At 41.2% G+C, this 15,348-nt stretch overlaps 1 protein-coding gene across 1 annotated transcript; it reads left to right on the top strand.

The window, feature by feature from the left end:
- The first annotated feature begins 12,999 nt into the window (after positions 1–12,999).
- LOC138369013 (tigger transposable element-derived protein 7-like) lies at positions 13,000–14,577 on the top strand. The gene has a single exon (XM_069331848.1). The coding sequence runs from the start codon at positions 13,000–13,002 to the stop codon at positions 14,575–14,577; it is 1,578 nt and encodes a 525-aa protein (XP_069187949.1).
- The last annotated feature ends 771 nt before the right edge of the window (positions 14,578–15,348 follow it).

Below are 15,348 nucleotides of genomic sequence, written 5' to 3'. Positions count from 1 at the left end.
AGTACCTCCTGCCATCCCACCACCCAGCCCACCCTGCCCCTGGGTGTCTCCCACCCACCTATTCACCGCCCTCACTGTGCTTGTTGCAGGGATGTGCTACCCTCCATGCACCCAGATATGGCACAGGTCACAGCAGGCATTCAGGTTCCTCCCAAAAGGGAGGGAGACACAAGTACTCATACGAGTGGTGAGTGTGAGGGACAGCTAGCCACCCCTCCTGCCACCACCCGTGTCCACCCCTGCCGCCACCACCCCTGTCATCCCTCCCACGCCGGCCGCCCGGGGGATGGAGGGGATTCCACCAACTAACCAGGAACCCCTCAGCCAAGAACAGGGTCCTGGGAACAGTGCACCCAGACGTGCAACCAGAGGACCCAGACTCAGAGGAACGTGTCGGGTGTGTGACGAATCTCACAGCCTTAGAAACGATGAAACCCTACGTCAACACAACGGCTGTGAGGGTTCATGGACGGAACCTGTAGAGAGAGAAGGCCCACAGGTCCCCCCGGCTCCCCCACACATCCCAGCAAACTTCATGTCATCAGATGACCTCCTGGGGGCCATCAAAGCATCCACCACCAGAACTCTTCCCCACATTCCTAAAGCAGCGCGCCCATTTGCAGCAGGGAAATATACAGACCTTTTAAGGAAAGTAAATGAACGGTCTGAAAATCTTAATGCTGCAGCCACCATCAAAGCATGGCATAATTTGCTCCTGTTTGGCAATATTTGCTTAGGCGTACCTGCAAGAGGAGGCAAGTCACTAGCCTCATCAGTCACTAGGGCAATAAATAATTTCCCCAGAGCTGACAACTTGATCCCCATCCCTCCTCAACGCAAAAACCGTCGTGGCAGACCCAAGAGTTCCAATGACAATTTTAAACTAGGAACACAAGTGACCAAAAAAATTGAAGAGGGCAACACAGTAGGGGCAATTAGGTTACTTACCAGCGAAGACACAATCGCCCCTAGAAATACCGCTACCGCCAACTCGCTGAGAGAGAAGTACCCTCCTAGAGTACCGTGGGAACCCACTGCTCAGGACACAAATGTCCCAGACATGGGACCTCTATTTCTCCAAGCGTCAGAGGTATACAAAGCCATCATGTCATTTCCGCCAGGCTCGGCAGGGGGATACACTGGAGTAAGACCTCAGCACCTCAAGGAGATGGTAAACCCAGTTCTCGGAGAAGTTGCCGAGACACTGTTGTCAGAGGTCACGAAGTTTGTCAACGACTGCCTCTCTGGGTTGATCCCAGATACAATTAAACCATTTTTCTTTGGAGCATCCCTTTGTGCCCTCAAGAAGAAAGATGGTGGAGTCAGACCCATTGCCGTGGGTAACACACTTCGGCGCCTTGTTGCTAGGGCAGCAGTCAGAAAAATTAGCATAGACGCTGCGATGATGCTTCGACCCCATCAACTAGGTTTTGGTGTCCCCCATGGCTGTGAAGCAGCAGCTCATGCAGCACGAGCCTATATCAAGCACCTCCCAGAAAATAAGGCATTAATTAAATTAGACTTTAAAAATGCTTTCAACCAGGTAAAAAGGGATGTGGTACTGGAAGCAGTTCGAACAAGCTTTCCTTCTCTACTCCCCTTCGTCTCAGCAGGGTACAGTAGGGAATCGACGCTGCTGTTTGGGGAACATGAAGTTGTTTCTGCTGAAGGTGTCCAGCAGGGAGACCCACTTGCCCCTTTTCTTTTTTGCATGGCTGTTAAAGAGGTCACAAGCAGGTTGACCAGCGAACTCAACATCTGGTTCCTGGACGATGGCACCCTGGCAGGGACACAGGAGTCCCTGCTAGAAGATCTACAGCTGGTGAAATCTAAGGAAGAGGAGTTAGGACTCACCCTAAACCCATTAAAGTGTGAAATCATCTCATCTAGCCAACCAACCATAGATGCAGTGCGAACCATATTGCCAGGAGCCCAAGTGATCGCTCCCACCGACAGTGTGCTGCTAGGGGCACCTCTGGGCTCGAGCGCCATTGAGGTAGTCCTCGAAGAAAAGCTGAACGACCTGAGGAGGATGGAGGGAAGAATAGGGGCTTTGGACGCCACGATGCTTTGTACCTTCTCACAAGGTGCCTGGCTTTGCCCAGACTGACCTATTTCCTAAGGTGTGCTCCCTCCTTCGACAGCCCAAAATTAACAGAATATGACACACTCCTAAGGTCAATAACCGTGAAAGTGTTAAACCTCTCCCTGCAAGATGACCAATGGGACCAAGCAACGCTCCCAGTTAGACTCGGGGGAATAGGTATTCGCAAGGCGACACAGTTAGCATTGCCAGCATTCTTATCCTCGACCAGTGCAACAGGTGAATTAGTTAAGGAAATACTACCGGAACACCTAAGAGACTCCATTGGGATTCATGATCCCAAATTCGCGGAAGGAGCCGGTCAGTGGGACACTCTCGTCAACTCTCATCCTCGACCGACTTTTCCAAATGACTGCAAACAGTCCAAATGGGATAGCCCCATAGTGGAGAACATCGCCACATCATTGCTGGAGGCAGCTTCCAGGAAGGACAAAGCGCGTCTTCTAGCTATGCAAGCGCCCCATGCCGGGGACTTCCTGGTGGCAGTCCCTAATTCCACCTTGGGCACCCGCCTGGACCATCGGACTCTAAGTATTGGTGTTGCTCTGCGCCTTGCCGCCCCTATCTCCACCGAGCACCGTTGTATTTGCGGCCATGCACGGGCAGACCAATATGGCAGCCATGGTCTCATCTGTCGTAAGACACAGGGAAAGATTGCCAGACATGAAGCAGTCAATGACATCATCAAGAGAAGTTTGGCTTCAGCTGGATGCCCAGCACAAAGGGAACCTCAGTTGTGCAGACCTGACAACAGCCAAAAACGCCCAGATGGAGTCACCCTGCAGCCGTGGAGGGAAGGTAAACAGGTCGTGTGGGACTACACGTGTGCATCCACATTGGCTATTACCTATCTACCTTACAGCGCAGCTGAGGGAGGCGGGGCGGCCACCGTCAGGGAGACCCAGAAAACTAACAAGTACAGGGACCTAAAACGTTGTTACAGGTTCGTGCCAATAGGCTCTGAGACTCTGGGCGCCTGGGGTAAATGTGCACTTAAGTTCCTGAAGGAGCTGGGCGAGGAACTCATTGGGAAGACTAGAGACCCAAGAGCGGCCAGTTTTATGTTTCAGCGCCTCAGTGTCGCTGTTCAGAGGGGAAATGCGTGCTGTATCTTGGGTACGCACCTGACCCCCGAGGAGCTGGACGAGGTCTTCGAACACTGATTGGTATATTGTTATATAAGTGTGTGTTTTCTGTAAACTGTAGCATTGCAATAAAATCAAATAAAAAAAAAATAATAGGGGTGGTAGGAGAGGAAAAGATTAAAGTATTCAGTGAGAATCCACAAGGTCTTCTCTGAACACTATTTATTTTCTTCTTCGAGGATGTGGGTCCCTTTAATTAAACCAGTGGTGGTACCCCTAAATTTATTATATATATATTTATATATATATATATTATTATATATGACCGAAAAAGAAAGATTAATAATTCTAACATGAATTTTCTCAATCTTTCGTACATTTCTTTTCACTGTTGGAGGTAAATCAAAAATCAATTCTCCAAAATTCATTTTTATTTCTAGTCTGACGCGACACGAGCGCGTTTCGTAAAACTTATTACATTTTCAAAGACTTTATTTTACAAATACACAACTGAATAGAACTTACGCATCTCCGATTTTATATCTACATTTGAGTGAGGTGGATGGGGTGAGGTGGCATTAATAGGGTATTAATTTCATCAACACAAGACAGAACAAGAGGTGACATTAATAGGGTATTAATTTCATCAACACAAGACAGAACACGAAACAATGAGTATTGAATAGAAGTGTTTGTAGAAAGCCAATTGGTCCATATTTCTTGATGCTTCTATATTGGAGCGGAGTCTTGAGGTGGGTAGAATATAGTTGTGCATTAATTGGCTGTTGATTGCCATCAACATGCAATCAACAGCCAATTAATGCACAACTATATTCTACCCACCTCAAGACTCCGCTCCAATATAGAAGCATCAAGAAATATGGACCAATTGGCTTTCTACAAACACTTCTATTCAATACCCATTGCTTCGTGTTCTGTCTTGTGTTGATGAAATTAATACCCTATTAATGTCACCTCTTGTTCTGTCTTGTGTTGATGAAATTAATACCCTATTAATGCCACCTCACCCCATCCACCTCACTCAAATGTAGATATAAAATCGGAGATGCGTAAGTTCTATTCAGTTGTGTATTTGTAAAATAAAGTCTTTGAAAATGTAATAACTTTTACGAAACGCGCTCGTGTCGCGTCAGACTAGAAATAAAAATGAATTTTGGAGAATTGATTTTTGATTTACCTCCAACAGTGAAAAGAAATGTACGAAAGATTGAGAAAATTCGTGTTAGAATTATTAATCTTACTTTTTCGGTCATATTTAATAATATATGTATACAGGAAAGACTGCTACCAAAATATACTAATTTATATATATATAAATATATATATAGTATAAATATATACATTTGATGGTTACAAGATATACATGGGTTGATACAAAAATAATAATGCAAAAAGGTGCTTAAAGGTTATGGATCTCTTGAAGAACACAACAATGGGAAACATTGATGAATGTCACAGACGGGTTCGATCATTGTTGCAAGTCAAACACTTCTTCGAATTCCTCTGAAGTTGGATATATATATATATATATATATATATATATATATATATATATATATATATATATATATATATATATATATATATATATATATATATATATATATATATATATATATATATATATATATGCGAACAAGCCTGAATGGTCCCCAGGACATATGCAACTGAAAACTCACACCCCAGAAGTGACTCGAACCCATACTCCCAGAAGCAACGCATCTGGTATGTACAAGACGCCTTAATCCACTTGACCATCACGACCGGACATAATGAGGTGATAGCCGAGGCTATTTGAACCACCCCACCGCCGGCACTCGGATAGTTATCTTGGGCATAGCATTTTACCAAATCACCTCATTCTTTGGGGCAACACGTGAGGAACACAAATGCGAACAAGCCTGAATGGTCCCCAGGACATATGCAACTGAAAACTCACACCCCAGAAGTGACTCGAACCCATACTCCCAGAAGCAACGCATCTGGTATGTACAAGACGCCTTAATCCACTTGACCATCACGACCGGACATAATGAGGTGATAGCCGAGGCTATTTGAACCACCCCACCGCCGGCACTCGGATAGTTATCTTGGGCATAGCATTTTACCAAATCATTATGTCCGGTCGTGATGGTCAAGTGGATTAAGGCGTCTTGTACATACCAGATGCGTTGCTTCTGGGAGTATGGGTTCGAGTCACTTCTGGGGTGTGAGTTTTCAGTTGCATATGTCCTGGGGACCATTCAGGCTTGTTCGCATTTGTGTTCCTCACGTGTTGCCCCAAAGAATGAGGTGATTTGGTAAAATGCTATGCCCAAGATAACTATCCGAGTGCCGGCGGTGGGGTGGTTCAAATAGCCTCGGCTATCACCTCATTATGTCCGGTCGTGATGGTCAAGTGGATTAAGGCGTCTTGTACATACCAGATGCGTTGCTTCTGGGAGTATGGGTTCGAGTCACTTCTGGGGTGTGAGTTTTCAGTTGCATATGTCCTGGGGACCATTCAGGCTTGTTCGCATTTGTGTTCCTCACGTGTTGCCCCAAAGAATGAGGTGATTTGGTAAAATGCTATGCCCAAGATAACTATCCGAGTGCCGGCGGTGGGGTGGTTCAAATAGCCTCGGCTATCACCTCATTATGTCCGGTCGTGATGGTCAAGTGGATTAAGGCGTCTTGTACATACCAGATGCGTTGCTTCTGGGAGTATGGGTTCGAGTCACTTCTGGGGTGTGAGTTTTCAGTTGCATATGTCCTGGGGACCATTCAGGCTTGTTCGCATTTGTGTTCCTCACGTGTTGCCCCAAAGAATGAGGTGATTTGGTAAAATGCTATGCCCAAGATAACTATCCGAGTGCCGGCGGTGGGGTGGTTCAAATAGCCTCGGCTATCACCTCATTATGTCCGGTCGTGATGGTCAAGTGGATTAAGGCGTCTTGTACATACCAGATGCGTTGCTTCTGGGAGTATGGGTTCGAGTCACTTCTGGGGTGTGAGTTTTCAGTTATATATATATATATATATATATATATATATATATATATATATATATATATATATATATATATATATATATATATATATATATATATATACACATATACATATATACATATATTAGTATATTTTGGTAGCAGTCTTTCCTGTAGACATATATTATTAAATATGACCGAAAAAGTCAGATTAATAATTCTAACACGAATTTTCTCAATATTTCTTATGTTTCTTTTCACTGCTGATGGTAATTGAAAAATCAATTCTCCAAAATTCATTTTTATTTCTAGTCTGACTCGACACTTGAACGCGTTTCGTAATAGCTTATTACATTTTCAAAGACTTTTAGTTTACACACACACAACTATAACCTGCAAACACTAAACAGAGTTCTTACTATGCTATGATTTAAACAGATTGATTGATTGATAAAGATTAAGCCACCCAAGAGGTGGCACGGGCATGAATAGCCCGTAAGTGGTACAATTTTTTTTTCTTAGTATTCTGAGGTTGCATTTAACCATCAAGCTGTTATCGCAGGGGAGGATACTGCTTCACAGTCTTTATGAGGGTGTCCAGCTGCTGGACACCTTTGTTGACCAGGAGAGTGGCTGTGTTATTTAAACAGCTTTCATTTTTCATTTTATACCCGCATTTTGGGTGAGGTGATATGTTACAACAGTTTTGGATGAGGTGAACAAACCTTTCAACACAGGATAGAACACGAAACAATGAGTATTGAAGGTAAGAATGGAAGTAACTGCAGAGGGCCTATTGGCCCATAATTCTTGATGCTTCTATATTGTAGCGGAGTCTTGAAGTGGGTAGAATATAGTTGTGCATTAATTGGCTGTTGAATGCTGGTGTTGATTCTTGATGTGTAGTGCCTCGCAGATGTCAAGCCGCCTGCTATCGCTATATCTATTGATGATTTCTGTGTTGTTTGCTAAGATTTCTCTGGTGATGGTTTGGTTGTGGGAAGAGATTATATGTTCCTTAATGGAGCCCTGTTGCTTATGCATCGTTAAATGCCTGGAAAGAGATGTTGTTGTCTTGCCTATATACTGAGTTTTTTGAGGCTTACAGTCCCCAAGAGGGCATTTGAAGGCATAGACGACGTTGGTCTCTTTTAAAGCGTTCTGCTTTGTGTCTGGAGAGTTTCTCATGAGAAGGCTGGCCGTTTTTCTGGTTTTATAGTAAATCGTCAGTTGTATCTTCTGATTTTTGTCTGTAGGGATAACGTTTCTATTAACAATATCTTTCAGGACCCTTTCCTCCGTTTTATGAGCTGTGGAAAAGAAGTTCCTGTCAAATAGTCTAATAGGGGGTATAGGTGTTGTGTTAGTTGTCTCTTCAGAGGTTGCATGGCGTTTCACTTTCCTTCTTATGATGTCGTCAACGAAACCATTGGAGAAGCCGTTGTTGACTAGGACCTGCCTTACCCTGCAGAGTTCTTCGTCGACTTGCTTCCATCCTGAGCTGTGGCTGAGAGCACGGGTCGACATAAGCATTAACAACACTCCTCTTGTACCTGTCTGGGCAGTCACTGTTGGCATTTAGGCACATTCCTATGTTTGTTTCCTTAGTGTAGACTGCAGTGTGGAAACCTCCGCTCCCTTCCATGAGTGTTACATCTAGAAAGGGCAGCTTCCCATCCTTCTCCATCTCGTAAGTGAAACGCAACACAGAATTCTGCTCAAATGCCTCCTTCAGCTCCTGCAGATGTCTGACATCAGGTACCTGTGTAAAAATGTCGTCACCATACCTGCAGTATATGGCCGGTTTCAAGTTCATGTCGACTAAAACTTTTTGCTCGATAGTACCCATGTAGAAGTTCGCAAACAGGTCACCTAGGGGAGAACTCATGGCGACCCCATCTACTTGCTTATACATGTGCCCATCCGGGCTCAAGAAGGGTGCCTCTTTAGTACAAGTTTGGAGTAGTTTCCTTTGAATATTTTCTGGTATGTCAAGAGGAGTACAGGCCGGATCACGATACACTCTGTCTGCTATCATCCCGATTGTTTCATCCACAGGCACGTTGGTAAACAGTGATTCTACGTCCAACGAGGCTCTTATCCCTGTGGCCCGTGTTCCCCGCAAAGTCAACAAATTCCTTTGAAGACTTCAGGCTGAAAGCGCAAGGGACACAAGGAGTCAGCATGCCGGTGAGTCGTTTCGCCAGTCTGTACGTGGGTGTGGGGTATCTGGCTGATGATTGGCCGAAGTGGGTTTCCAGTCTTATGTGTCTTGACATTTCCATATGCGTATCCAGGTTTATATTCCCCAATAATCTTTGGCAGGTGGAGTCCGGATTTCTTGGCGTTCACAGTTTCGATCAATTTGTTGACCTTCGATTTCAATTCGGCTGTAGTGTCCTTCGTTACCCTTTGGAATTTAGTTTGGTCAAAGAGTATGAGGTTCATTTTCGCCAGATATTCGTCTTTTTTTAAGAATGACGTATATTGGCGACTTGTCGCCTCTCCTGACAACTATCTCCTTGTTCTCACGAAGGCTCTTAGCTGCCGCTTTGAACTCGGGGGACAGTATGGTGCTTCTGTAGTTGCCTCGATTCTTTCCTCCTTCCGCAATAAGTTCTGCTTGTAATGTGTCTTTGGTGGTGACCTTCTTTTGTGTCTCGAGGTCGAATATGTCGTCCAACAGAATCTCCAACTCCACTTTCCGGGCCATCTCACTTGGTCTGGACATAACGTGGCAGTTTATACCCAGACTTAGGAGAGTGACTTGGTCCTCAGTGAGGTTGATTCCTGCAAGGTTCAGGAAGCCGTCTCTTGGTCGTGGAATTGCCATAGGTCCTCCATATAACGTTGTTAGTTTCTTGATTATCCTGTTTCAGTGCGGAGGTGATGTCGATCTGTGAAGATGTCGAGGTGTTGCTCGATGCGAGTACGAAGACTTTCCTCGATGTTGCTGTTTCTCCATTCGTTTGTAGCATGAAGTAGTTGCGTTTTGTTGTCTTTGATTTTATTTTCTGTCTTGTATATCTGATTACGAATCAGATCATGGCGATATTTTATCGTGAAGGCTCGATTCCTTGCTGCTGGGTCGTGCGTTTTAATATTAGTATATTTTGGTAGCAGTCTTTCCTGTAGACATATATTATTAAATATGACCGAAAAAGTAAGATTAATAATTCTAAAACGAATTTTCTCGATCTTTCTTATGTTTCTTTTCACTGTTAATAGAAACGTTATCCCTACAGAGAAAAATCAGAAGATACAACTGACGATTTACTATAAAACCAAAAAAACGGCCAGCCTACTCATGAGAAACTCTCCAGACACAAAGCAGAACGCTTTAAAAGAGACCAACGTCGTCTATGCCTTCAAATGCCCTCTTGGGGACTGTAAGCCTCAAAAAACTCAGTATATAGGCAAGACAACAACATCTCTTTCCAGGCGTTTAACGATGCATAAGCAACAGGGCTCGATTAAGGAACATATAATCTCCTCCCACAACCAAACCATCACCAGAGAAATCTTAACAAACAACACAGAAATCATCGATAGATACAGCGATAGCAGGCGGCTTGACATCTGTGAGGCACTACACATCATGAAGTCAACACCAGCAATCAACAGACAATTATTCCACAACTATATTCTACCCACTTCAAGACTCCGCTCCAATATAGAAGCATCAAGAAATATGGGACAATAGGCCCTCTGCAATTACTTCCATTCTTACCTTCAGTACCCATTGTTTCGTGTTCTGTCTTGTGTTGAAAGTTTGTTTTCACCTCATCCAAAACTGTTGTAACATATCACCTCACCCAAATGCAGGTATAAAAAATCGAAGATGTTTAAGCTCTATTCAGTTATAATTCAGTTGTGTGTGTGTAAACTAAAGTCTTTGAAAATGTAATATGTTTTTCGAAACGTGCTCAAGTGTCGCGTCAGACTAGAAATAAAAATGAATTTTTGAGAATTGATTTTTCAATTACCATCAACAGTGAAAAGAAACATAAGAAAGATCGAGAAAGTTCGTGTTAGAATTATTAATCTTACTTTTTCGGTCATATTTAATAATATATATATATATATATATATATATATATATATATATATATATATATATATATATATATATATATATATATATATATATATATATATATATATATATATATATATATATATATATATAATATGTATACACACACACACACACACACGAGCCATCACAAATATATTGGAGTTTAACATTGTCATCAAAAAGACTCCAGCTTGGAGTTTAACATTGTCATCAAAAAGACTCCAGCTCGGAGTTTAATATTGTCATCACAAAGACAGCTCTCATCTTAGTCTGCATATTCTGAAAAACGGAGAATCAGAAAATCTTTTTACAAAGTTCCATGAATTCTTTTCCCAAAGGAACACAAACACACATTGTAAGAGGAAGACAGGGGCAGAGCTGGTGACTTCCTACGACCGCCTTAACTCTGCTCCATGTTTACAAATGTCCCCCAGTAACGGAAGGCTTCCATGAACACACCTGCAGGCCTTACTCTGGTGCAGTCTGGCTCAACATGTACCTAATATATAATGGTACAGACCGGCTCATCTTATACCTTATGCATGATAATAGTCATGAATAAAGTATTCAGACTTGATAATGGTACAGGACGGACCGAAACGTCTTTTCTTCAATTTCTAGTGTGTGGTTTGGTCAAATTATATATATGAGAATGCGGCTTTTGCCAATTTATGTTCAACACTGTTGAAACTTAGAGAAAAAAAAGTCTTGTTATAAGTCCTTATAACTGCTAACATTTTATATTTATATGGTTATTATTACCTAATAAAAAACGATGAATCTCGTTATTATACTCAAGTAACTAATAGAATGATTATGGACTAAGTGTCATCATCACTCACAAACTCAGTTTGAAAAATTATTAAGTTTGAGACAATTTACAATGCAGACTTCTCAGTTTACAATAAAATATTTTTGTTTTACCTTTGAATCCTTTCAGAGAAAATATAAGATTATGAATAGATTCTTGAATCCAAATTTCAGGACTTGAAATGATAAAATCAGAATTTAATTATGAAATTCTGTGTATAAAAGGAAATATTTGGATATTTCTGAGTTTATCTGGAGTTTTGATTTAAAGTATATTGTAGGAGGAAGTCCACCTAGGTTAGGTTCATAATGTTAAAGAGCCGATGCTCATTTGTCAATAATGCAAATAATATCCATATTCGTGGCACTTATACCGATGTGACGTCATTGTCTGTTTTGTAAATAAAGCCACGTGGACGGGACTGGCGCTTAACTCCCGGTCCCGCCTTACCATACCCAGATGTAACATCTGGTGTCATATTTCAAATTCATTAAAAATAATGAAATATTTTTCAAATATATCTTTTAAATTGCGCATAAAAGATAAGACCATTTGTGCTCCTGAAGGGAAGAGTACCATGTAGCCAGTTCCTGCTGGTGATGAATACTCATCATCCCAGTGATGAGTACTGGCCAGAGTACCTTTCTCAAGGGTCTTCCAATCAGAGGCCACAGAGGACGTGGGACCCCAAGCTGCCGCTGTGGATCATAACACCATAATTAAACAATCACTACTGCAACTATAATTTCAAACAAAGCACTTTAATTGGAACACTATTTTCCGTAAAATTCAGCTAATGGTCATAATTTTTCCTGTGAATTGTTAAATAAGTTCACCTTCTGATAATGTCCAACTTTTGTAGTTGATTTTAGACCTTGTGCAGAGCGTTGCACAGACATTAGACGCGACTCATTTGTAACTCTCAATTGATAAACCCCAAAAAAGTTGCTTCAAAAGATTTAATCTTTTTCCCTAATCAACATTATTGTAGTTGTTTTTTTGTTATGTTGTATGAATACAAAAATACCAATACCTACATCATGCCTGCATACCTGATGCTAATTTTATTAATGAGACTCACTGCTTATATATATATATATATATATATATATATATATATATATATATATATATATATATATATATATATATATATATATATATACAGTATCCACTCAATTTAACGGCCTCTTTTATACCGATCTGCCGGTATTAACGACCGGTTTGGGAGCCCAGTATCTAGAGCCTGCTATACCGGTCTGCGGTCGATATTACCGACAGTCGGTATTGGGTTTGTTGTGGCATCAGCGTCCCCTCACATGGCGACCAGGCCACCACCGACCTGGATCGTCCAGAGTCATATATTACATCTTAATTTTCTTTTAAAATGATTCACTTTAATGAAGAAAATTGTAAATTATTATTAATAAAATATTTTGAAACAGTTTTTATTAAGCAAAAGTCTTTGTTTTCTTATTAAATACCTTTTATAGTATGTATAGGCACTAGGTATTTTTTTTCCCACGGACCTAGTATGTACTCCGCCGGGCCATGTGTTCCCATTGTTTACCGTGAACTCGCGCGGCTAGCTTCAATTGTGAGGATATTACTGTACTGTAATTGTGATCTTTTTAATTTACAAAATGCCAAAAGTTACCCAAAGGAAGCGCCTGACGGTTGCACAGAAGCTGGAGTTAATTAAGAAACTTGATAAAGGATATTCTCATGTACGAGCAGCAGCAGAGTTTAACATCGGGAAAAGTACAGTAAGTGACATCAAGAAACAGAAGGATACTCTATTAAAATATGTGAGCACAACAGAGTGTGCTACTTCTGGTGCTGCATGTTCGAGAAAAACAGTAAAGTCTGGTCAGTATCCACAATTGGATGCTGCAGTGTATAAGTGGTTTATTCAGCACCGCACAATTGGCATGGCAATAAGATTTGAAGAGCTTAAAGTTGCAGCAAGTAAACTTGCCATTCAATTAGGTATAAAAGATTTCAGTGCAAGTGATGGGTGGGTTGGAAGATTTAAGGCTCGGCATAACATTTCAAACACCAACAAAATTTCTGGTGAGGCGTCAAGTACTGATCCCACTAATGTTGATTCATTCAAGGCTAAATTAAACGAGTACATTGTCAGTAATAATTTAAGCAAATATCAAGTATATAATGCTGACGAGACTGGGTTTATGTGGCGAGCTGTACCAAGTACATCCTTAACCAGTAGGATGCAGGAAAATATTCCTGGACGAAAGATAAGCAAGGAACGGCTCTCAGTCTTGCTCTGTGCTAATGCTGATGCCTCTCACAGGACAAAATGTGCCGTGGTAGGCAAGTCTAAAAATCCTCGAGCCTTAAAAAATATAATGCATGCATTACCTGTAATATATTACAATTCTAAGAAATCATGGTTTAATCAAATAATATTTACGGACTGGTTTGAAAACCACTTTTGCAAAGAAGTCAGAGAATTCCAGATCAACAAATGTGGAATAAAGGCCAGTGAGGTTAAGGCATTGTTGCTGCTAGAAAATGCCCCTGCTCATCCCATTAGCAAGTTAATTTCAAGGGATGGCAGAATAAAATGCATGGCACTTCCACCAAACACAACATCCTTGATCCAGCCCATGGACCAAGGTGTTATCCTTGCTGCTAAACGTATGTACCAAACAGCAATGCTTGAAGATGTTTTAGTTGTTTTACCTAGCGAGGAAGATGAATTGACAGGAAAGGATACAAGGGCTCAAAGAACACTAGAAAATCTAAAAAAGTACACAATCAGGGAAGCAATATTCCACTGGGCTAGGCTTTGGAATAAAGTGAAAGAAACCACACTAACAAATTCATGGAAGAAACTGTTAACAGAGAGGCCTAGATGTGAAGCAGCAGTATCTGATAGTGAATTCGAAGGTTTTGAAAATGAAGCCAATGATTTTGAAGGGTTTGAAGAAACGATCCGAACAATGTTGCTCCAAGCTGGTCAGGGTGTACAAGTGAATGATATCAATGAATGGTTAGAAAATGATTACGATCCTGGTTATGAATTGTTAACTGAAGAACAGATTGCGCAAAGTGTTCTCGGAAATGACTCTGATGACTCTGATGACTCTGATGATGACTCGGACGATGTTGGTGAGGCTCTGCCTAGAGGTGTCGGATATCAGAAAAGATTGGAACAAGTTGAGGAACTCATTGAATATTCAATAAAAAGTAAACATGAGGTTATTGGAAATTTTTATGTACACCTTACAGCCTTAAAGCAATGTCTCAAAACGTTAGCCAGAGAAAATCAGATTCAGACAAAAATAGATAAATTCATGATTTCAACGGTTCGTGAAAAATCTTCGTCGACAAGCGATGCTGCACCCGTCGATGCTGAATTACCATCGACAAGTCGTGGAGCATCCGCCAGCAATGAATGCTCTACAAGCCATGCTGCACCCGCCGATGCTGAATTCCCACCAAGTCGTGACAAGTCATCCACTAACGATATAAAATATGATTGAAAGGCATATAAATTAGTGTAAAAAGTGTTAATAGAGTACAGTATTGTAAGTGTTAATGATTAATTAAGCCTAGACAAAAAGATACTGTACAGTGTAAATATACAGTAGAAATAATTGTCAATAGTGAAGTAGAATTAGAACTCATGTGAATTAGTAGTAAGGCTAGCTGTTGTGTGAAGTGAGTGCCTGAAAATAATTGTACATATAAAACAAGCGCTGCAGAGGATGACGTAATCATCACAGCTTCGTAATCTTCAGCTTCATTAAAAGTAAGTCAATTTACCAATTTTATTATAGTATTACAAGATATTAATTGTTTTTTTTTCAACAAAAGCTACATATTAGTCTCTGCAAATGTATATTCTATCGTCAGCAGAGAAAAGGTGAGCTCAAAATATTTCGTCTTGGCTAGCTCTCAGTGACAAGGCTCGATCGCCATTGTTATGGCATGGCCGCCACAGCCTGTGTTGTAACATTAAAAGTAAGTCAATTTACCAATTTTATTATAGAATTACAAGATATTAGTTTTTTTTTTCAACAAAAGCTACATATTAGTCTCTGCAAATGTATATTCTATCGTCAGCAGAGAAAAGGTGAGCTCAAAATATTTCGTCTTGGCTAGCTCTCAGTGACAAGGCTCGATCGCCATTGTTATGGCATGGCCGCCACAGCCTGTGTCGTAACATTAAAAATACATTACCTGCACTGTTCAGGGTAAATCAAAACACATCTCTAAAATTTTATTAAGACAATATTAACTCACTGATTGAT

The sequence above is a fragment of the Procambarus clarkii genome, chromosome 3 (genome assembly GCF_040958095.1).
Source record: "Procambarus clarkii isolate CNS0578487 chromosome 3, FALCON_Pclarkii_2.0, whole genome shotgun sequence".
NCBI lineage: Eukaryota > Metazoa > Arthropoda > Malacostraca > Decapoda > Cambaridae > Procambarus > Procambarus clarkii.
This window is presented reverse-complemented; position numbering and strand designations above follow the sequence as displayed.